Genomic DNA, 14,846 nt, shown 5'->3' on the forward strand with positions numbered 1-14,846 from the left:
CTCTGCAGCGAACACTGTCTAGGTTCTGAGGCTATGATGGTGAAAAAAACAGAGAAGGTGCCTAACCTCGGGGGGCTTACACTGTCACAGGGAATACAACTTTAGATAGGGTAAGTACTATCTTTAAAACATTCTGTCTGGGGGTTGTTTGTTATGCAGCTAATACTAACTGCTACACTAATAAACCAAGGCGATGTGTTGGTGATTTTCATGTGTGCATCAGGGAAAACTGCTTTAGCTGGGTGGACTCTGGTAAGGCTTCTTAGAGGAAGTGACATTTGGCTCAAGGTCTGGATGACGAGGAGGAAGCCACATGTAGGGCACAGAGAACGGCAAGCGCCAGCATCTACACGAATTTTTGGTTTCGCAGCCCATATAAAAGTCATGTTTATACTGTAGTATATTAGGTGTGCAATGGCATTATGTTCCCCCCCCAAAACAAAAAACCGGTGTACATAATTTAATTAAAAACATTTTACTGCTAAAAAGCGTTAATCATCATCTGAGCCTTCAGCGAGTTATAATCATCGCTCTGGTGGAGGGTCTCACCTTCAGTTTGTAAAAAATGCGGTTTCTGCAAAAGGCAATAAAACGAAACACAAGCAAAGGAGGTATGCCTGATCCTGTTCTCATGTGTCTACGTATTTAATAATGAGTTTTCTAAAATTATGAGAGTAATTATTTAAATAGAGAACACAGTACATATTCCTTTGGTTAAATATTTCAATAAAATAAGGAGAGATCAAGCGCCTCTTTCTTTCCAGTTAACAGCATAAATTTTATCTTTTAAAAGTTATAGGGCGGGATAGTTTATGAGAACGATTAGAATTAAAAGAAGATGCATTTTATTCTTTCCTTAAGCCACGTTAGCAGAAAAAAAGAAAAATAAACTAAAAAACCAAAGGATGCATTCTATTCTTTCCTTAAGCCACGTTAGCAGAAAAAAAGAAAAATAAACTAAAAAACCAAAGACAGAAGGCATTTTATTTCTTTCCTTTTTAACAATTTTCATTATGGAAACTTAAAAACATAGACAAAAATAGAGAGACTATTATATATATAATGATCTCTAGCTATGACAATTGTTATCAACTCATGGGCAATGTTATTTCATCTATCCCACAGTCCTCTTTTATTTTTCTTTTCCTGGAGTAGTTGAACAGTAATTAAAAAAAAAAGAGGGAGATAAATTATGGTTATTTAAAATAGTCTCTGCATTTCAAAATGATTATATGGGATGGAGAAATGTATGTCAGGCTCACACCAGACGGTGAGTTAGAAGCGGGGGGAAGCAGTGTAATCGGGGGGTGAGGGGGAGGAAGAGGGGACCTTTTGCAGGCACAACCTGAAGAAACTCTGGAGCAAGAAGGAGCTCTCACAGCACAAAGCGGATAGAACATGCCAGATGAGTTACAGAACCACCACTGTGGGTTATTACAACTTCCCCTGGAGGAGGTATTAATGGGGAAGCCCAAAGCTCCCCAGACCTTCTCTATGTTTAGAATTTATGAAAACCCTGTGGGTTCTTATTTAAAATACACAAGAAGACAAAATAAAAATTCAACGGTAACACAGAGCGGGAGAGGATGGAAAGGTAACCTTAAACCCAAGTGCAGAGATGAGTGGAGGGGTTCGGGCTACAGGGATGCATTGCCATGGAAACCACAGCGTCACGTGTCGTCATAGAAACCACAGTGCCATGTGTTGTCCTGGAAACCACAGCCACGACTCCTATCAAGGGTGCTTCAAAACTATTTTTAGATCTGGTGGTAATCAGGGTAGCTCCCTGATGGGAGAGGGGGCAGGCAGCTGCCTTCACTTAAAACACACACACACACACACACACACACACACACACACACACACATACATATATACATGAACAGATTTATATGTATATACATGCATATAGACACACATATACATATGTAATTGTATATTGGTAAATATATATGTATACATTCCTTTTTATATGTAGGCAATTAAAAAAGTTTTTACCTCCCTTAAATATTTATTTATCTCTTAATTAACTCACAGTACTCTGCTTCTCTGACTGATACGTTCACAGGCATCCGTGCAGCAAAGGGTTAACTCAGCAGCCCTGGGTCTTCCAAACCCTGCACATTCCAAAGAAATGACTGGCCCTTGCCTGGCTCCTAGATAACCTCTAAGCCCTTGGAGATTCCTGTACCAACAATATGATTGGCGGTGGGGGCCTTGGGCCACACAGTATCAGTTTGACCTCTGGATGGGCTGGAGGCTGAGTAACTAAGGACAGCCACACAGGTGCTCTGTGCTTATGGCATCAACCCAGGGTAAAATCCCCACACACTAAAGCTCAGGTGAGCTCTCCTGGTTGGTAACACTCCGTGGGTGTTGTCACGTATTGTTGCTGTCCACATGACTCCACTGAGAGAGGACAACAGGAAGCTCGTGCCTGGTCTCTCCTAGACTCTGTCCTATGCACCTTTTTCCTTTGATGATTTTAAACTGTCTCTTTTTGCTGTAATAAACCGTAACTGTGATACAATAATTCTTCTGAGTCCCATGAATCCTCCCAGCGAATCACTGAACTTGAGGGTGGCCTTGAGGACCCTTGACACAGAGTCTTAAACTCAACGTGGCCCCAACTGAATTTCTGATTTGCCCCCTCCCTTCTTCCCCAAATCTGTTGTCCACCAACCCTTCCCCGTATAAAAATAAGTGGCATCATCCAATAACCTAGGGGTCACACTCACTTAATTTCCCTTGAACCTCACATCAGCAAAGCAGCAAAGGCTATTACTGAGTATAAAATAGTTACAGAAAAGTGCTCATCTCATAGGCATAGAGCGTGCTGAATTTTCACAACCTGACCACACGCGTAACCAGCACTCGGAACGAGAAACAGAACCTTGCCAGCTCTCCCTCCCCCTGGGAGTCACGCATTTCAAGTCATTAGACATTACACAGGAAACCACTATCCTGACTTCTAACAGCGTAGATTAATTTTGCTTGTTTTTGTACTCCATATAAATGGAATCATACTGTATATGCTCTTGGGTATCTAGTTTCTTTTGCTCAATGTTTTGCAAGATTCATTTACATAGTTGTGTGCAGTTGTAGATCATCCATTTTAATTGTTACTATTTTATTTGTGAACATGCCACGATTTATCTATTCTTCTGTTGACTGGCATTTGGGTAGCTTCCAGATTTTGGCTATTATGAATAGTGCCCATGGCTTTTAGTGAATATATTTCTGTTAGAGATATAGATAGAGAGAATTCCTAAGTTGTAGGATTTACGTGTATTCTGTTTTAGTAGATACAGCCAAAGAGCTTTGCAAAATGGTTGTACTAGTTTACATTGACACCAGCCGTGCGCATGTATGAGCGTCCTAGTTGATCAACACTTGGTATTTCTTGACTTGTTTTTCATTTTATCCATTCTCAATCAGCAAAATTACAACAGCTCCCTGCCCAGTGCTAGATTTTAGCACGAGTTGCCACAAACTTTTAATAAGAGTACCCCATTACTTTTCTGGACCCGGTGGTTCCACCAAACCAAAACAAACTCCAGGTCACCAGAAAGATGGCAAGGAAGCATCAGGGTCTTCCCAGGGGGGAAGACATAGGTCAGGGCCTTCCAAAAGAGGGGAGGCGATGTTTTAACCTAGTGTATAAATGAGTGAGTGCATGAGCATCCTGGCTGTTCCGGTCGATCAGGTAGGAATTTGTGGCTCCACAGCTGGGCACTCTTAAAGTCCCCTAAAGGCTATGGAGTCCGAGTGGGTTCATCTGCGTTTCTGTGGCATATGGCGTACGGTCCAAGGCGGCATTGGACTAGTGTCTGATTGTAAGTCACAAAGCTGAGTCCACTATGGCTAGGCATCACCTAAGCGCCTTCGGGACATGGTCAGATGAGCACCTCAGTGGTCTCCTCTCTAGACGAGGCACCTACCCTTGTTTGTCTTTGTGTCACCGACACAGGGTGGCATACACAGTGGGGGAGGGAGGGTGCAATTAACCACTGATTTGGCTTAAGAATTGTCTAGCTCCAAACGGCCCTTTGGACATAGGGGCCCTCTGTCGAATTATTTTCTTGAAATTTTAGGGTCTATTTTCCCCCTCCATTAGGAAGCTCCCTAAGGCAAATACAGGGGGAGGTTTCACCAAGCCAACTGTCTTAAACTGTATGCTGAAAAATTTTAAGAAAGGCTTCTCAGGGAATTATGGGGTCAAGTTGACCCCAGGAAAACTTCATATTCTTCGTGAGCTCGTGTGGCCCACCTACAGGGTAGGCTGGCCTTCAGAAGGGACACTGGACCTCCCCACTGTGAGAACTGTGTACCAGGTAGTGACAGGGTCCCCTAGACATCCAGCCCAGTTTCCATACATAGTGGCCCGACCAATTCTGGGAAAGAACAAAGAATACAAAAGCCACGAACTATGAGAAGCTTAGAACCATTACTCCAGGAAAAGAGGAGAATCCGGCCAGTTTTAGCCAGCTGGAAGAATCCTTTAGGAGGTATACTAATGTAGACCCCACTTCCCCTGCTGGGTTAGCTTTGTTAGGCCAGCATTTTATTAGCCAGTCAGCCCCTGATACCAGACACAAGCTTCAAAAGCTGCAAATGGGGCCACGGACTAACCAAAATCTATTGCTATATATGGTCTTCATGATCTACAACACTCGAGATCTTAAAGAGAAAAAAAAAAAAAAGAACAGAATAAAGAAACACAAGCCAGGAGTATGGCTGCCGCAATTGACCGTGCCCTTGGTACCCGACAAGCATCCCTTAAGAGACTGGGGAATAAGGAGACATTGAGTGCTTGCTTCAAATGCAAGAAAGTAGGACTCTGGGCAAAGGACTGTACCGAAAAGTCCCTGAGCCCCCTGCCAGCACATGCAAAGAAACCGACACTAATCCCTGGGTCTGGAGAGTTGACTGTCCACACTCCCAGAGAGGAGGGAGGCCAGCCGACACCCTAGCAGCCCAGGTCTAGGAACTGTATGACTGAAGAGGCCCGGGGCCATCCTCGCCACCCCTGTCCGGGAATGTAGTTAGTCATCACTACCGAGGGACCCCAGGTGACTCTGGACGTAATGGGTAAGATTCAATTCAATTTCTTTTAGATACGGGATCGGCCTATTCTGTTCTCCCTGAATTTGCAGGAAAACCCTCCTCACGAACCACGATCATCATAGGAGTAGGAGAAGACAAGGTCAACCATTTCACTCCACCACTGACCGGCCGATTTGAAAATGAGACGTCTCAGCAGGAGTTTTTAGTAATTCCAAGCTGCCCAGCTTCCTTGTTAGGATGGGATATTTTAACTAAATTAGGAGCGACATTACAACTTGGGTGTAGAACTCCGCTGTGTTTTAATGCATTGACAACAAGTTAATCTCATGGCTTGGTATATGGTATAAAAGTTCAACTTCTATACTCCTTCACCAAGATCCAGACTTATTAGCTGGCCCACTGATAGGAGCGCCTTTCCAGAGATCTCGGTCATCAGGAATTTTCTCCCCCTTCACCCTCAGAGTCTGAGGGGGGAAATGAGTTCTCTCGGGACCCCATCTATTTCATCGCTGCCTGAGGAAACTAGATGTGCACCCCCAGGGAAGTTCCAAATACTGATGACGGGGAAATATGAGTATGCGCATGACCTCTGATCTATGTTTGTCTGTGTTCTATGTAATATGGTGGTTCGGTTAAGAATTCTGATTATGATGGTAAGGAAAAGGGTTTGGGTAATGGAAGGTGTAAAGTATGGAGACTTATTTTGAAGGGAATCGGAGGAAAGGTGTTGGTCTTCAAGTCGGTTGTTTCTGAATGAGTGGAAAGAGGCAAACTGAAGGAATAAGGAAAATGGTAAAGGATTTCTCTTTCTTGTGAAGAGAAATCTTGAGAGGGAATTTGAAGTGATGAAGCTAAGCAAGATTGGAAATTTAAATGCCAAAAGTAAGCTAATGCAAAATTAGAATTGTGTTTTAATGTTCCTTAGACTATTGGTCTGCTACTGAGGTCATGGAAAAGTTTTCCGAGGAGAAAACAAGAATTCTGTACTTTAGTGAAATAATTAATGTGTTTTACATTGCCTCAACCAGTTTTCTGAGACTTTTAGAGAATATACTAATACTGGTCCAAAGTCTGAGGGTCAAACACTCTTGTCTGTACCTTTCAGAACTCGGCCTGCACCCAATATTCAAAGGAAGCTCCGAAAGTTGGGCCTAGACCCAAAACCCACAGGTTGCCTTGGTGCCAGAGGTCTTTAAGGTGTCCAATAACTGGGACAGGGCAGAGAAGGAAGCAGAGTACAAAAAGGCGCAGATTTTAGCTGCCGTAATACAGGGACCACCTCAAGGTGACCCTAGGCAATAAAAACCTTGCAGGCCTGGAGGGCTTTGATCTTGGTCGGCCGTGATTGGCATCATCAGGACTGAGGCATCTTGCAAGCTCTAGTCCTAGAAAAATCCACCACGATCACAACGGTGGAGCCTTGGGTCACCCTAGGCATGGCAGGAAGGAAAAACTGAATTTTTACTAGACACTAGAGCTACCTACTCTGTCCTGACCCATCCTACGGGCCTCTCTCCAATGCCAACTGCACCGCACATAAGTGCAGTTCATTAGAACCAATCATAACCAAGCCCCTGAAACCCCGCTGGAAGTCTGGGGAAGTAATGACACTTGGCATTGGCGTTGATGGGACGGGGCTAAATCCCTATGTTCAAATTCGTAACAGAGGTCAAGTACTAGACCATCCAGCTCGAGCCTTTCAGGTTTGTAAGTCCTTCTACAAGGAAGTAACTGAACCCCTACCCCCACCACCATAACCAACTAAAAACTGATTTCTCAAAACGGATAAAGGATTAGCTCACTCCCTGAATGTCACTTCCTGTTATGTATGTGGGGGACTCTGATGGGGGACAGGTGGCCGTGAACTAGTTCAGAACAGCTACAGAACTAGTTCCCACCAAGACAATGCCAAATATAATGGCTCCACGCACCTCTGATGATAGTCAATGGACTTTCAAGCATACTATTATAGGCCAACACTGCCTGAGTCAGAAACTTAACTCGCCTTGGCCTACGGTATTATAATGCTACCTCCAAACAAAGCGTGTGGTGGGAAAGCAGGACAGAGAGAAATCCATTGGCCAGATTTCCAGAGCTAACCGGAGCCTGGCAGGATCCAGGCAGGGTCCGAGACGGGACAGCCCCACGTGGACTTGACTGGATTTGTGAAAACAAAGCCACGTCTGCCTCCCCAGAAACTGGGAAGGGAGCTGTGTAATTGGCATGATAAAGCCATCCTTCCTCCTCTTACCTCTGAAAACAGGGGGACTGCTTGGTCACCCAGCCCCACGACCCTTACAACGGAGTAAAAAGAGAACTCCACATAGAGGACAAGAAGGATGATGAGTGGCCCCCAGAGCGGATAATCCAATACAATGGGCCTGCCACTTGGGCAGAATATACATCTTGGGGATACTGTACTCCCATTTACACATTAAACCGGATTATCCGACTGCAGGCAGACTTCAAAATCATTACCAACGAGACTGGAATTGCAGACTCAGATGAGAAACACCATCTACCAGAACAGGTTGGCACTAGACTATCTGTTAGCAGCAGAAGGAGGCGGGTGTGGAAAATTCAATCTCACCAGCTGTTGCCTGCAGATAGATGACCAGGGCCGGGCAGTTGAGGACCTTGTCGAAAAGGTAACAAAACCGGCACATGCCCCCGTGCAAGTATGGCACAGATGGAACCCCAATAGCCTTTTGGGGGGATGGTTTTCTGCCTTTGGTGTGTTTAAAACCTTAATAGGAGCAGTTATACTACTCCCAAGAATCTGCCTGATAGGGCCATGTCTGCTGCCCCTGCTAATAACGACTTAAAAAGCATGGTGGGAGCCGCAGTACAGCGGCGAGCTGCTGCCCACATATACTTTACCCATCACTACCGGGAGATCGCCAGGATGGTTGAGACGGAGAATGGAGGACTCTAGCATAAAAAAAAAAAAACAGAATGTCTGGAATCTCAAAGCGGGGAATAAGAGCGGAGAGAAGGCATCTGGAAAATGCTACAGATCTCTCAATGGCCTTCTGGAAAAACTTGCCACACCAAAACAACATGATCTGCAAATAGATAGGACCAGTGGCCTGAGAATTCCTTCCCCCTTGCAGCCCCCACCCGAACTCAGGAAAGATAAGGAAAATTTCTGCTAAACACCAGCAGAAAAGTACATAACATTTACTAAGTGTACTAACCAATGTTTCAACATCTCAGATAATATGGCCTTGAACTGCAGCTCCACTACTGTAAACTATGCAAATGCACATGCTGGATGGTTTCTTATTTATGGAAGAACTTTATTCTTATGTTCCTGCTAACAGTACTGGGGGACTTTGTTCCCTGGGAAGACTAACTGTATTTATGCCTCAAAAGTCTCCAACTAGGCACCCTAGGAAACTCACCCTTGCAGGAAATGATATGGGACATCTCTTGCAGAGTTCTAAATTTTTTAGTATACCTAGTTAAGTTTCTTTTCCTCTTTTCTTTGGGAAAAAGGCCCTCTCTCCCAAATCCAGATAATGGCCCCGAAACTGGTAACTCAGGTCCTCCGGCTTTCGATAAGGATCATTGGACCATCATGCGGGAATGGCCCTAGGCCAGGCAGGGTCCTTGGAGTCTGAGAGGGGAGGGGACTTTAGGCCAAAGGTATTTTATTCTTTAAGAAATATATTAACCAAGCCTGTTTCCCTTTACTCGCTTAATAGGCAAATCAATAATAGAAATGAATAGATATATGATTTAAATAACAGTTCGTATCTTCTCTTCCTTGTCTAGGGACTGAGGTGGCACTTCAGCAGGAAACCAAAGATCCAGCCCCGATTAAGGCAGAAAGGGATAGAGCACCACGAAACCCCAGTAGGCAGGGACAACTGCCCTTCTCAGCAGGAAGCAGATACAGAACATCCATAGTAATAATAAGGGGGTTCATGGCTCTTAGATAAGAGGTAGGCTGGAAAATTAGGGGTTTCCGGGTCTGCCTGCAAAGATACCGAGGTCGTCCTATCCTAGAAGGGGTCCGCTGTAATCCGCCAGCAATTAGATGAGTCATGGGGGTCCTGGTCCAGAATACGGAGTTAGGGGTCCTGGCTTCTCCCACTTGCATGTCCTCTCCTCATGCTCCTCCTAGCTCCCTTGTTTGGTCCCTGTATCCTGACCTGTCTTGTTAATTTTGTCTCCTCATGCCTAGAATCCACAGAATTACAAATAGTTGTGACATCTGGACCACCATTATTCCAGCCCCTAGGCCAAGAAGATCAGGAGTTTGATGCCCTATAAGAATTTAAAAAGACATCAAAAGGGAGGATTAAAGAGGAATTTTTCACTCAAAAGGCTAATTAGCTCTTTGTTCTGCCTTTGTAGACATGCTTGCTGCACAGGCCATACTTGAAAATTAAAGACTCATCTTCCCTTTTGCTGCTTCTGTCTAAGCAACAAATGTAACTGCCTGTACCGGCGCAGCAACTCCCACACTTTGCAACTCTTTGTAACTGCCGGCAGCCAATAGCAACTCATGGGTTTGTAACCATCTGAGGACAGATGAACCAATCGGCCCATGCCGAATAAGACCTATATAAGCAATGTTGCAACTGAGCTCTGGGCTCATATCTTCAGAGCAATAGCTCCTCTGGGACCTAATAAACTGGAGTTCTCCGACTGTTCTCCAACTGTTCCAGTGCTGCTTGGTTTCTGATTTTTGCAACTTTTCTGCAACAGTTACCTGTGATCAGCAAGCTGAGGAAAGGTGAGGCGTTATCCCCAGGCTTTGGACGGGGGCGGGGCGTGGAAGCAAGCAGTTTCTGGAAATTTCTGGAATCCAGAAACCATAATGGAGTGAACCCAGGAGAGATTAAAGCGGCCCTTCCCCCTCCCTCTTTGACTTCTGGTGTCTCCCAGAAGCCCTGTTAGCTGAGGATAGCACTGGAGGCGCGGCCATAGACGCCGACGCGCCCCCACCCCCACGTCGGTCCCCGCGGACCACGTTGAGTAGAGAAGGGTGGAAAGAGCCGGCCTGGAGGGGCGATGGGAGAATACGGAGACCCCCGGCGGGGTGAACAGCCGCACCCCGCCCACTCGCACCGGGCCCCACAGGCCCTTGGGCAGAGCTCACGCGAGAGGTGGCCGGGCCGGTTGCCATGGAGACCACGGGCGCGGCGCGGCGGCGCGGGGCCCAGTGCGCAAGCGCGCGCTGCGACGCCGGCCGCGGCTCCTCCGCGCGGCTGACAGCTGAGCCGTACGGCGCGTGACCCGCCCGGGCCGGCGTGAGGCGGTCGTGGGCTTCCCCGGACGCCTTGGGGCCCGACCCGCCGCGCCGGGGTCGTCCGAGGCGGTGCTGGGCGACCGGCTGCGTCCCGGCGGCGTGTCCCGAGCCCGGCCGCGCGGTGGGAGGCGCGGCCGCCGGGTCCTTGCGCGCAGGCCCGACAGCCGGGGGAGGAGCCGAGGCTGCAGGTGAGCGCCGTGCGCCGCGTCCGGGAGGGAGCAGGGCCCCGGGCGAGCGCGCGGCCTCCGGCCTGCCAGCCGCGGAGGCGCAGCCACGGGCTCCTGCCGGCACTCTCATTGCCCTCTCTTGTCACCGTACAGGATTGACATTCGGAGACCGCCGCGCCCTCAGTCTGTTTGGTAGACTCTTCGCCGCACGTGGAGTTAGAGCTGCCAGGTGGTCGCCACCATGTCCATGAGCCTCCTGGAAGATTGGTGCCGGGGCATGGAGGTGGACATCCACAGGTGCCTCTTGATCGTCGGCATCCCGGAGGACTGCGGCCCAGCGGAAATCGAGGAGACCTTGAATGGGGTCCTCTCCCCGCTGGGCCCGTACCTCGTGCTCAACAAGATGTTTTTGAGGGAAGAGAATGCCAAAGCCGCCCTCGTTGAGGTCGGCGAGGGTGTGAATCTGAGGGCCATCCCCCGGGAATTTCCGGGAAGGGGCGGTGTCTGGAGAGTGGTCTGCAGAGACCCCACCCAGGATGCAGAGTTTTTAAAAAACCTGAATGAGTTCCTGGACGTCGAGGGGCGCACCTGGGAGGATGTGGTCCGCCTGCTCCAGCTCAACCACCCCACATCTTCCCGGAACCGGAATCTGCCCCCAGAGAACTGGGCGGAGACCTTGGGGGTGCTCCTTGGGACCGTGGTGCAAATCGTCTTTTACATGGATGCCGAGATCCGCAAGCGGGAGGAGGCCGGGGCCCTGGAGGCCTACGAAGCCCAGTTGGTGGCAGCCTCAGCTGCAGCCACAGGGCGGAGAGTGAAGAAGGAACCCGGGCGGGCTTTCGAGGTCGGCTCTGCCTTGAAGATAGAGAACCCGGGCAGCTGGAATGATGCGGAAGATGAACGTGACCCTCCCAAACCGCTGGTTCGTAGGGCTGGAGCTAAGACTCGCTCCAGGAGAAAGAAGCAGAAAAAAAACTCCAAGCAGGAACCAGCATCCTGGAAGAAACCCAGAGGCCATTGCTCAGCCTCCTCGGAGGATCCCGAGGCTGCCGATGGGGAAAGTATGGAGACCTCAGAATGTATCAGGAGCAGCAGGAAGCCCTGCGTGAAGCAGGAAGAATTGGCTTTCAAGAAGCCCGTGGAGAGGGGCGCCTGGAAGTTTCCTAGAAATGCAGCTCAGGATGCCGAGCCAGAAGCTGGGGGCCCTGCAGCTGCCTCTGAGTCAGACCAAGATGGTGGCCGGGACGGCCCCCCGAAGAAGAAGGCCATGGGCTGGGCCTCGGCGAAGAGCCCGGCCTCTGGGAGGAAGAAGAAGAAGGTGAGCTTGGGCCCCGTCTCTTACGTCCTCGTCGACGTGGAAGACGCCAAGAAGAAGCCTCCGATTCCAAAGAAAGGGCCAGGCTCGAGAAGGGGCGCGGCGGCTCAGAAGGCCCCGGGAGGCCCGCAGCCCACCGAGGCGCCAGCTTCAACGTCGCAGGGGGCAAAGGCCAAGCCCGAAGGCTCTCCTCATGGTGAGCGTGACGACAGGAGGAAGGGGGAGGAGCGGGAGCGGCAGGTGGCGGCTCATGAGTCCCAGGGGCCCACACACCACGTGGTCAGTGACGAGGACCCCAGTGCAGTGGAGGAGGTGGGTGACACAGCGGTGGAGGTTGCAGAGGGCCAGAGTCCTGACCTTGCTCCTAGGAGCCCTTGAAGGCCAACATCGGGACCACCTGCGGGGACAGGAGGTGACAGAGCAAACCCACCGACCTGTGTGGCCGGTGAGAATTGCTGTGCTGTTCTCAGGTCATCCTGCCATTCCACCTGCCCATCTCCCTCGATGAGAGGGAGGTGGCTTTGCGGGTGGAATGTTCTGGAGGCCTGGTTGGGGGATGGAAATGTTTGAGGGCTTAGAAAGTCCCAGGAGGTAAAACAGTTCTGAATGACAACCCTCCCTTCTTCTCTTGAGCTGTTCTGATTTATCCACAGAACACAGAAAGCTTTGAGTTGAGGGGACCACCCACACCCGAGGCGCTGGAAGAAGACCAAGGAAGAAGTTCCAAGTTGGGCACAAAGTATTCTCTTGTCACTGAGTGAACCAAGGCTTTCGGCTCTTTTAGCGATGTGGCTCTCAGAGGTCAATGCCATGTGAGATCCTATGTGGGAGGGAGGCATCTGTACCCCTGTGATTTTTCTCTGCCAGGCCAGCTTTCCCACCTCCTCCTCGACTCACCTTCAATAAGCAGATTGGGAAAATTCTAGAACATCGATCTTGACACATGGGCAGAGTCACAGTCACACTCATCCACGTTTGGCCTTTTCCCCCCATTTCCTGCCACCTCTTCTAATGGTCTGCGGACCCCTGCGGGCCTGGCGTTTTAAAGAGCGGAGCGGCTCTTTCCCCTGCCACCTGCTCTGTCCCTTGACCGTGGGTGAGTTAAGCCGAGGTCTTCAGTGCGGACCCGGCTTCCTTGCTCCTCCCAGTCCTGAATTAACAGCCTCCAGTTACTGAGCAGAGGGTGGTAAGGTCCCAAGAGCTAGTTTTGCGGAAAAACAATGTCCACTTAGGCCTTGAGGTATTCAGATTTTAGGTTCTGTTAATAAAAATGGTCCTCGGATTCCCATTTGGGGTAAAACCCTCTCAGGAGCCTGCAGGGAGGAGGGGCGATTGGTCAGGAAGAACTTGGCCTTCCTTGCTGTGATTCCATCCACTGCCACCAAACTCTCAAAGTCTTTGAGGTGGCAGACACTTCTCACACTATAGTAAGAGGGAAAAAGTTCTTTAAAAAATGGCTGTTGGTTTCCATCCTCTGACTAGACCAGAGTACCGTGTCTCCTGCGTGTGCGTGTGTAGGGGGAGGGACAGGATATCTGAGATCATTGCTTTCTAAACTCTCCTGGGGCAGCCCAAGGCGTGCTCAAAGATGTGATCCAAATCTCGTTTTCGATGTATTTAAAAATTTAAAAAAACACTGAAAAATGGTTAGTTGAGTATATCAGAAGCCAAAGCCCATCCTATCAGAGACTATCAAAATATTACGTTGTGTTCACTTGTTAACTTGTTTTTGTACAGGTCTCGAATGAAGTGTTTCTGCCATTTATTTGCATAGAAATGAATTTCGTGTAAATATGACCAATGAGAAAGAGTAGGATCGGGGGTTCGGTCCTGTGCATGCCCCGTAATGTACACTTTTAATGCACATGCTCATGCCCTCGTCCTGCCGTGATTCTCAGTTGAGTGATAGCAAGTAGCTGTATTAACCCGGCACACAGTGGTAGTATTCTATCAGAGTTTAGCCCTTTACGTTTTTAGAGTCTCTCTTCGGACTTCAGTTTTTGTGATAAAGAATTTGAACAGTCGGTAGATGTCGTTAGTGATTCAACTTTAAAAACAAAGTTCTCGCGATGATTCTTTTCAAAGCCCTGGACGAACCTTAACCGACGGTGCAGAACGGAAGAAAAAGGTTCTCTCTGCATCTGCTCGTCTGTGCGTATCTCGGTTTTCCTTGGTGTGAGCCAACCAGAGCACAGGCGTGACTTGGACTCTCAAAGTGACGACAGCTTCTGACTCTCCAGCACCCAATTTCAAAATCAGATCCACCGGGGCTTCATTGTGTTAATGAATTGACACCGTGATTAATCACTGTACATGCTATGAAATAAAGTTTAGCAAATTTAAATGTCCTCTGAGTGTCTTTCATAGGTGGAGGTGGCATGGAGTATTTTATTTAATTTGAGAAAAGTGTTCCTTCTGCTGAACAGTACACGCTGTCCCAGACTCCCAGCCCGGTGTGAGCTGGCGTCAGTCTTGGGTTCAACCTTCAAGGATTGTCAGCTTTCCATGAGAGAAAAAGCCATTGCGATATCTGTCCTATTTGCTATATGGCCTTCCACCAGTGCAAAAGGATCTCCCACAGATCTCGGGGTTTCTAGAAGTTTCTAATCCAGGTAACTGGCGATGCGAATTATCTGAAAATGTGAGTTTATTTTTAAAAGCAGTTGGATGATGAAAATGCTTACCTCAGACAAAAGCTGAGGTCTTTCAGCTAAAAACTCCCTTTTCTCCTGCCCGATCTCCATCCCTCCCAGGGACTTGCAAACCAAGGTGGCCATTTCATCAGAGTCACCTGGGGCCTTTATTAAAAATGCCTTTCTTGGCCCCAGCCACTGAGTCGGTATCCCTGAGTGCTCATATCTGTATCAGAAACCTGCATCTTAAAACAGTTTCTCCTGAGAATTCCAATGCATGTGTCTATCGGAGAACTCCAGAGGACACTTGAGGGAGACAGAGCCTTAGGGGTCAAGGTTGGGGTTTTGTGAAAGGTGAATGGGGGTTGTCGGGGGCAGAAGGATGCACAAGGGACCGAGAAGGA

At 48.5% G+C, this 14,846-nt stretch overlaps 1 protein-coding gene across 3 annotated transcripts; it reads left to right on the top strand.

The window, feature by feature from the left end:
* The first annotated feature begins 9,663 nt into the window (after positions 1 to 9,663).
* Positions 9,664 to 14,153, top strand: PNMA8A (PNMA family member 8A). Of its 3 annotated transcripts, XM_011367907.2 has the most exons (4): positions 9,664 to 9,811; positions 10,648 to 12,005; positions 12,178 to 12,254; positions 12,463 to 14,153. In XM_011367907.2, exons 2-4 carry the CDS (start codon positions 10,736 to 10,738, stop codon positions 12,568 to 12,570), a joined length of 1,455 nt encoding a protein of 484 aa, XP_011366209.1. In that variant the 5' UTR covers positions 9,664 to 9,811; positions 10,648 to 10,735; the 3' UTR covers positions 12,571 to 14,153. The 3 variants fall into 3 exon arrangements, with proteins under 3 accessions (XP_011366209.1, XP_011366208.1, XP_011366210.1); XM_011367906.2 differs by lacking the exon at positions 9,664 to 9,811 and having other exon boundaries at positions 10,522 to 12,005; XM_011367908.2 differs by lacking the exons at positions 9,664 to 9,811; positions 12,178 to 12,254 and having other exon boundaries at positions 10,522 to 12,005.
* The last annotated feature ends 693 nt before the right edge of the window (positions 14,154 to 14,846 follow it).

The sequence above is a fragment of the Pteropus vampyrus genome, unplaced genomic scaffold, assembly GCF_000151845.1.
Source record: "Pteropus vampyrus isolate Shadow unplaced genomic scaffold, Pvam_2.0 Scaffold138, whole genome shotgun sequence".
Lineage (NCBI taxonomy): Eukaryota > Metazoa > Chordata > Mammalia > Chiroptera > Pteropodidae > Pteropus > Pteropus vampyrus.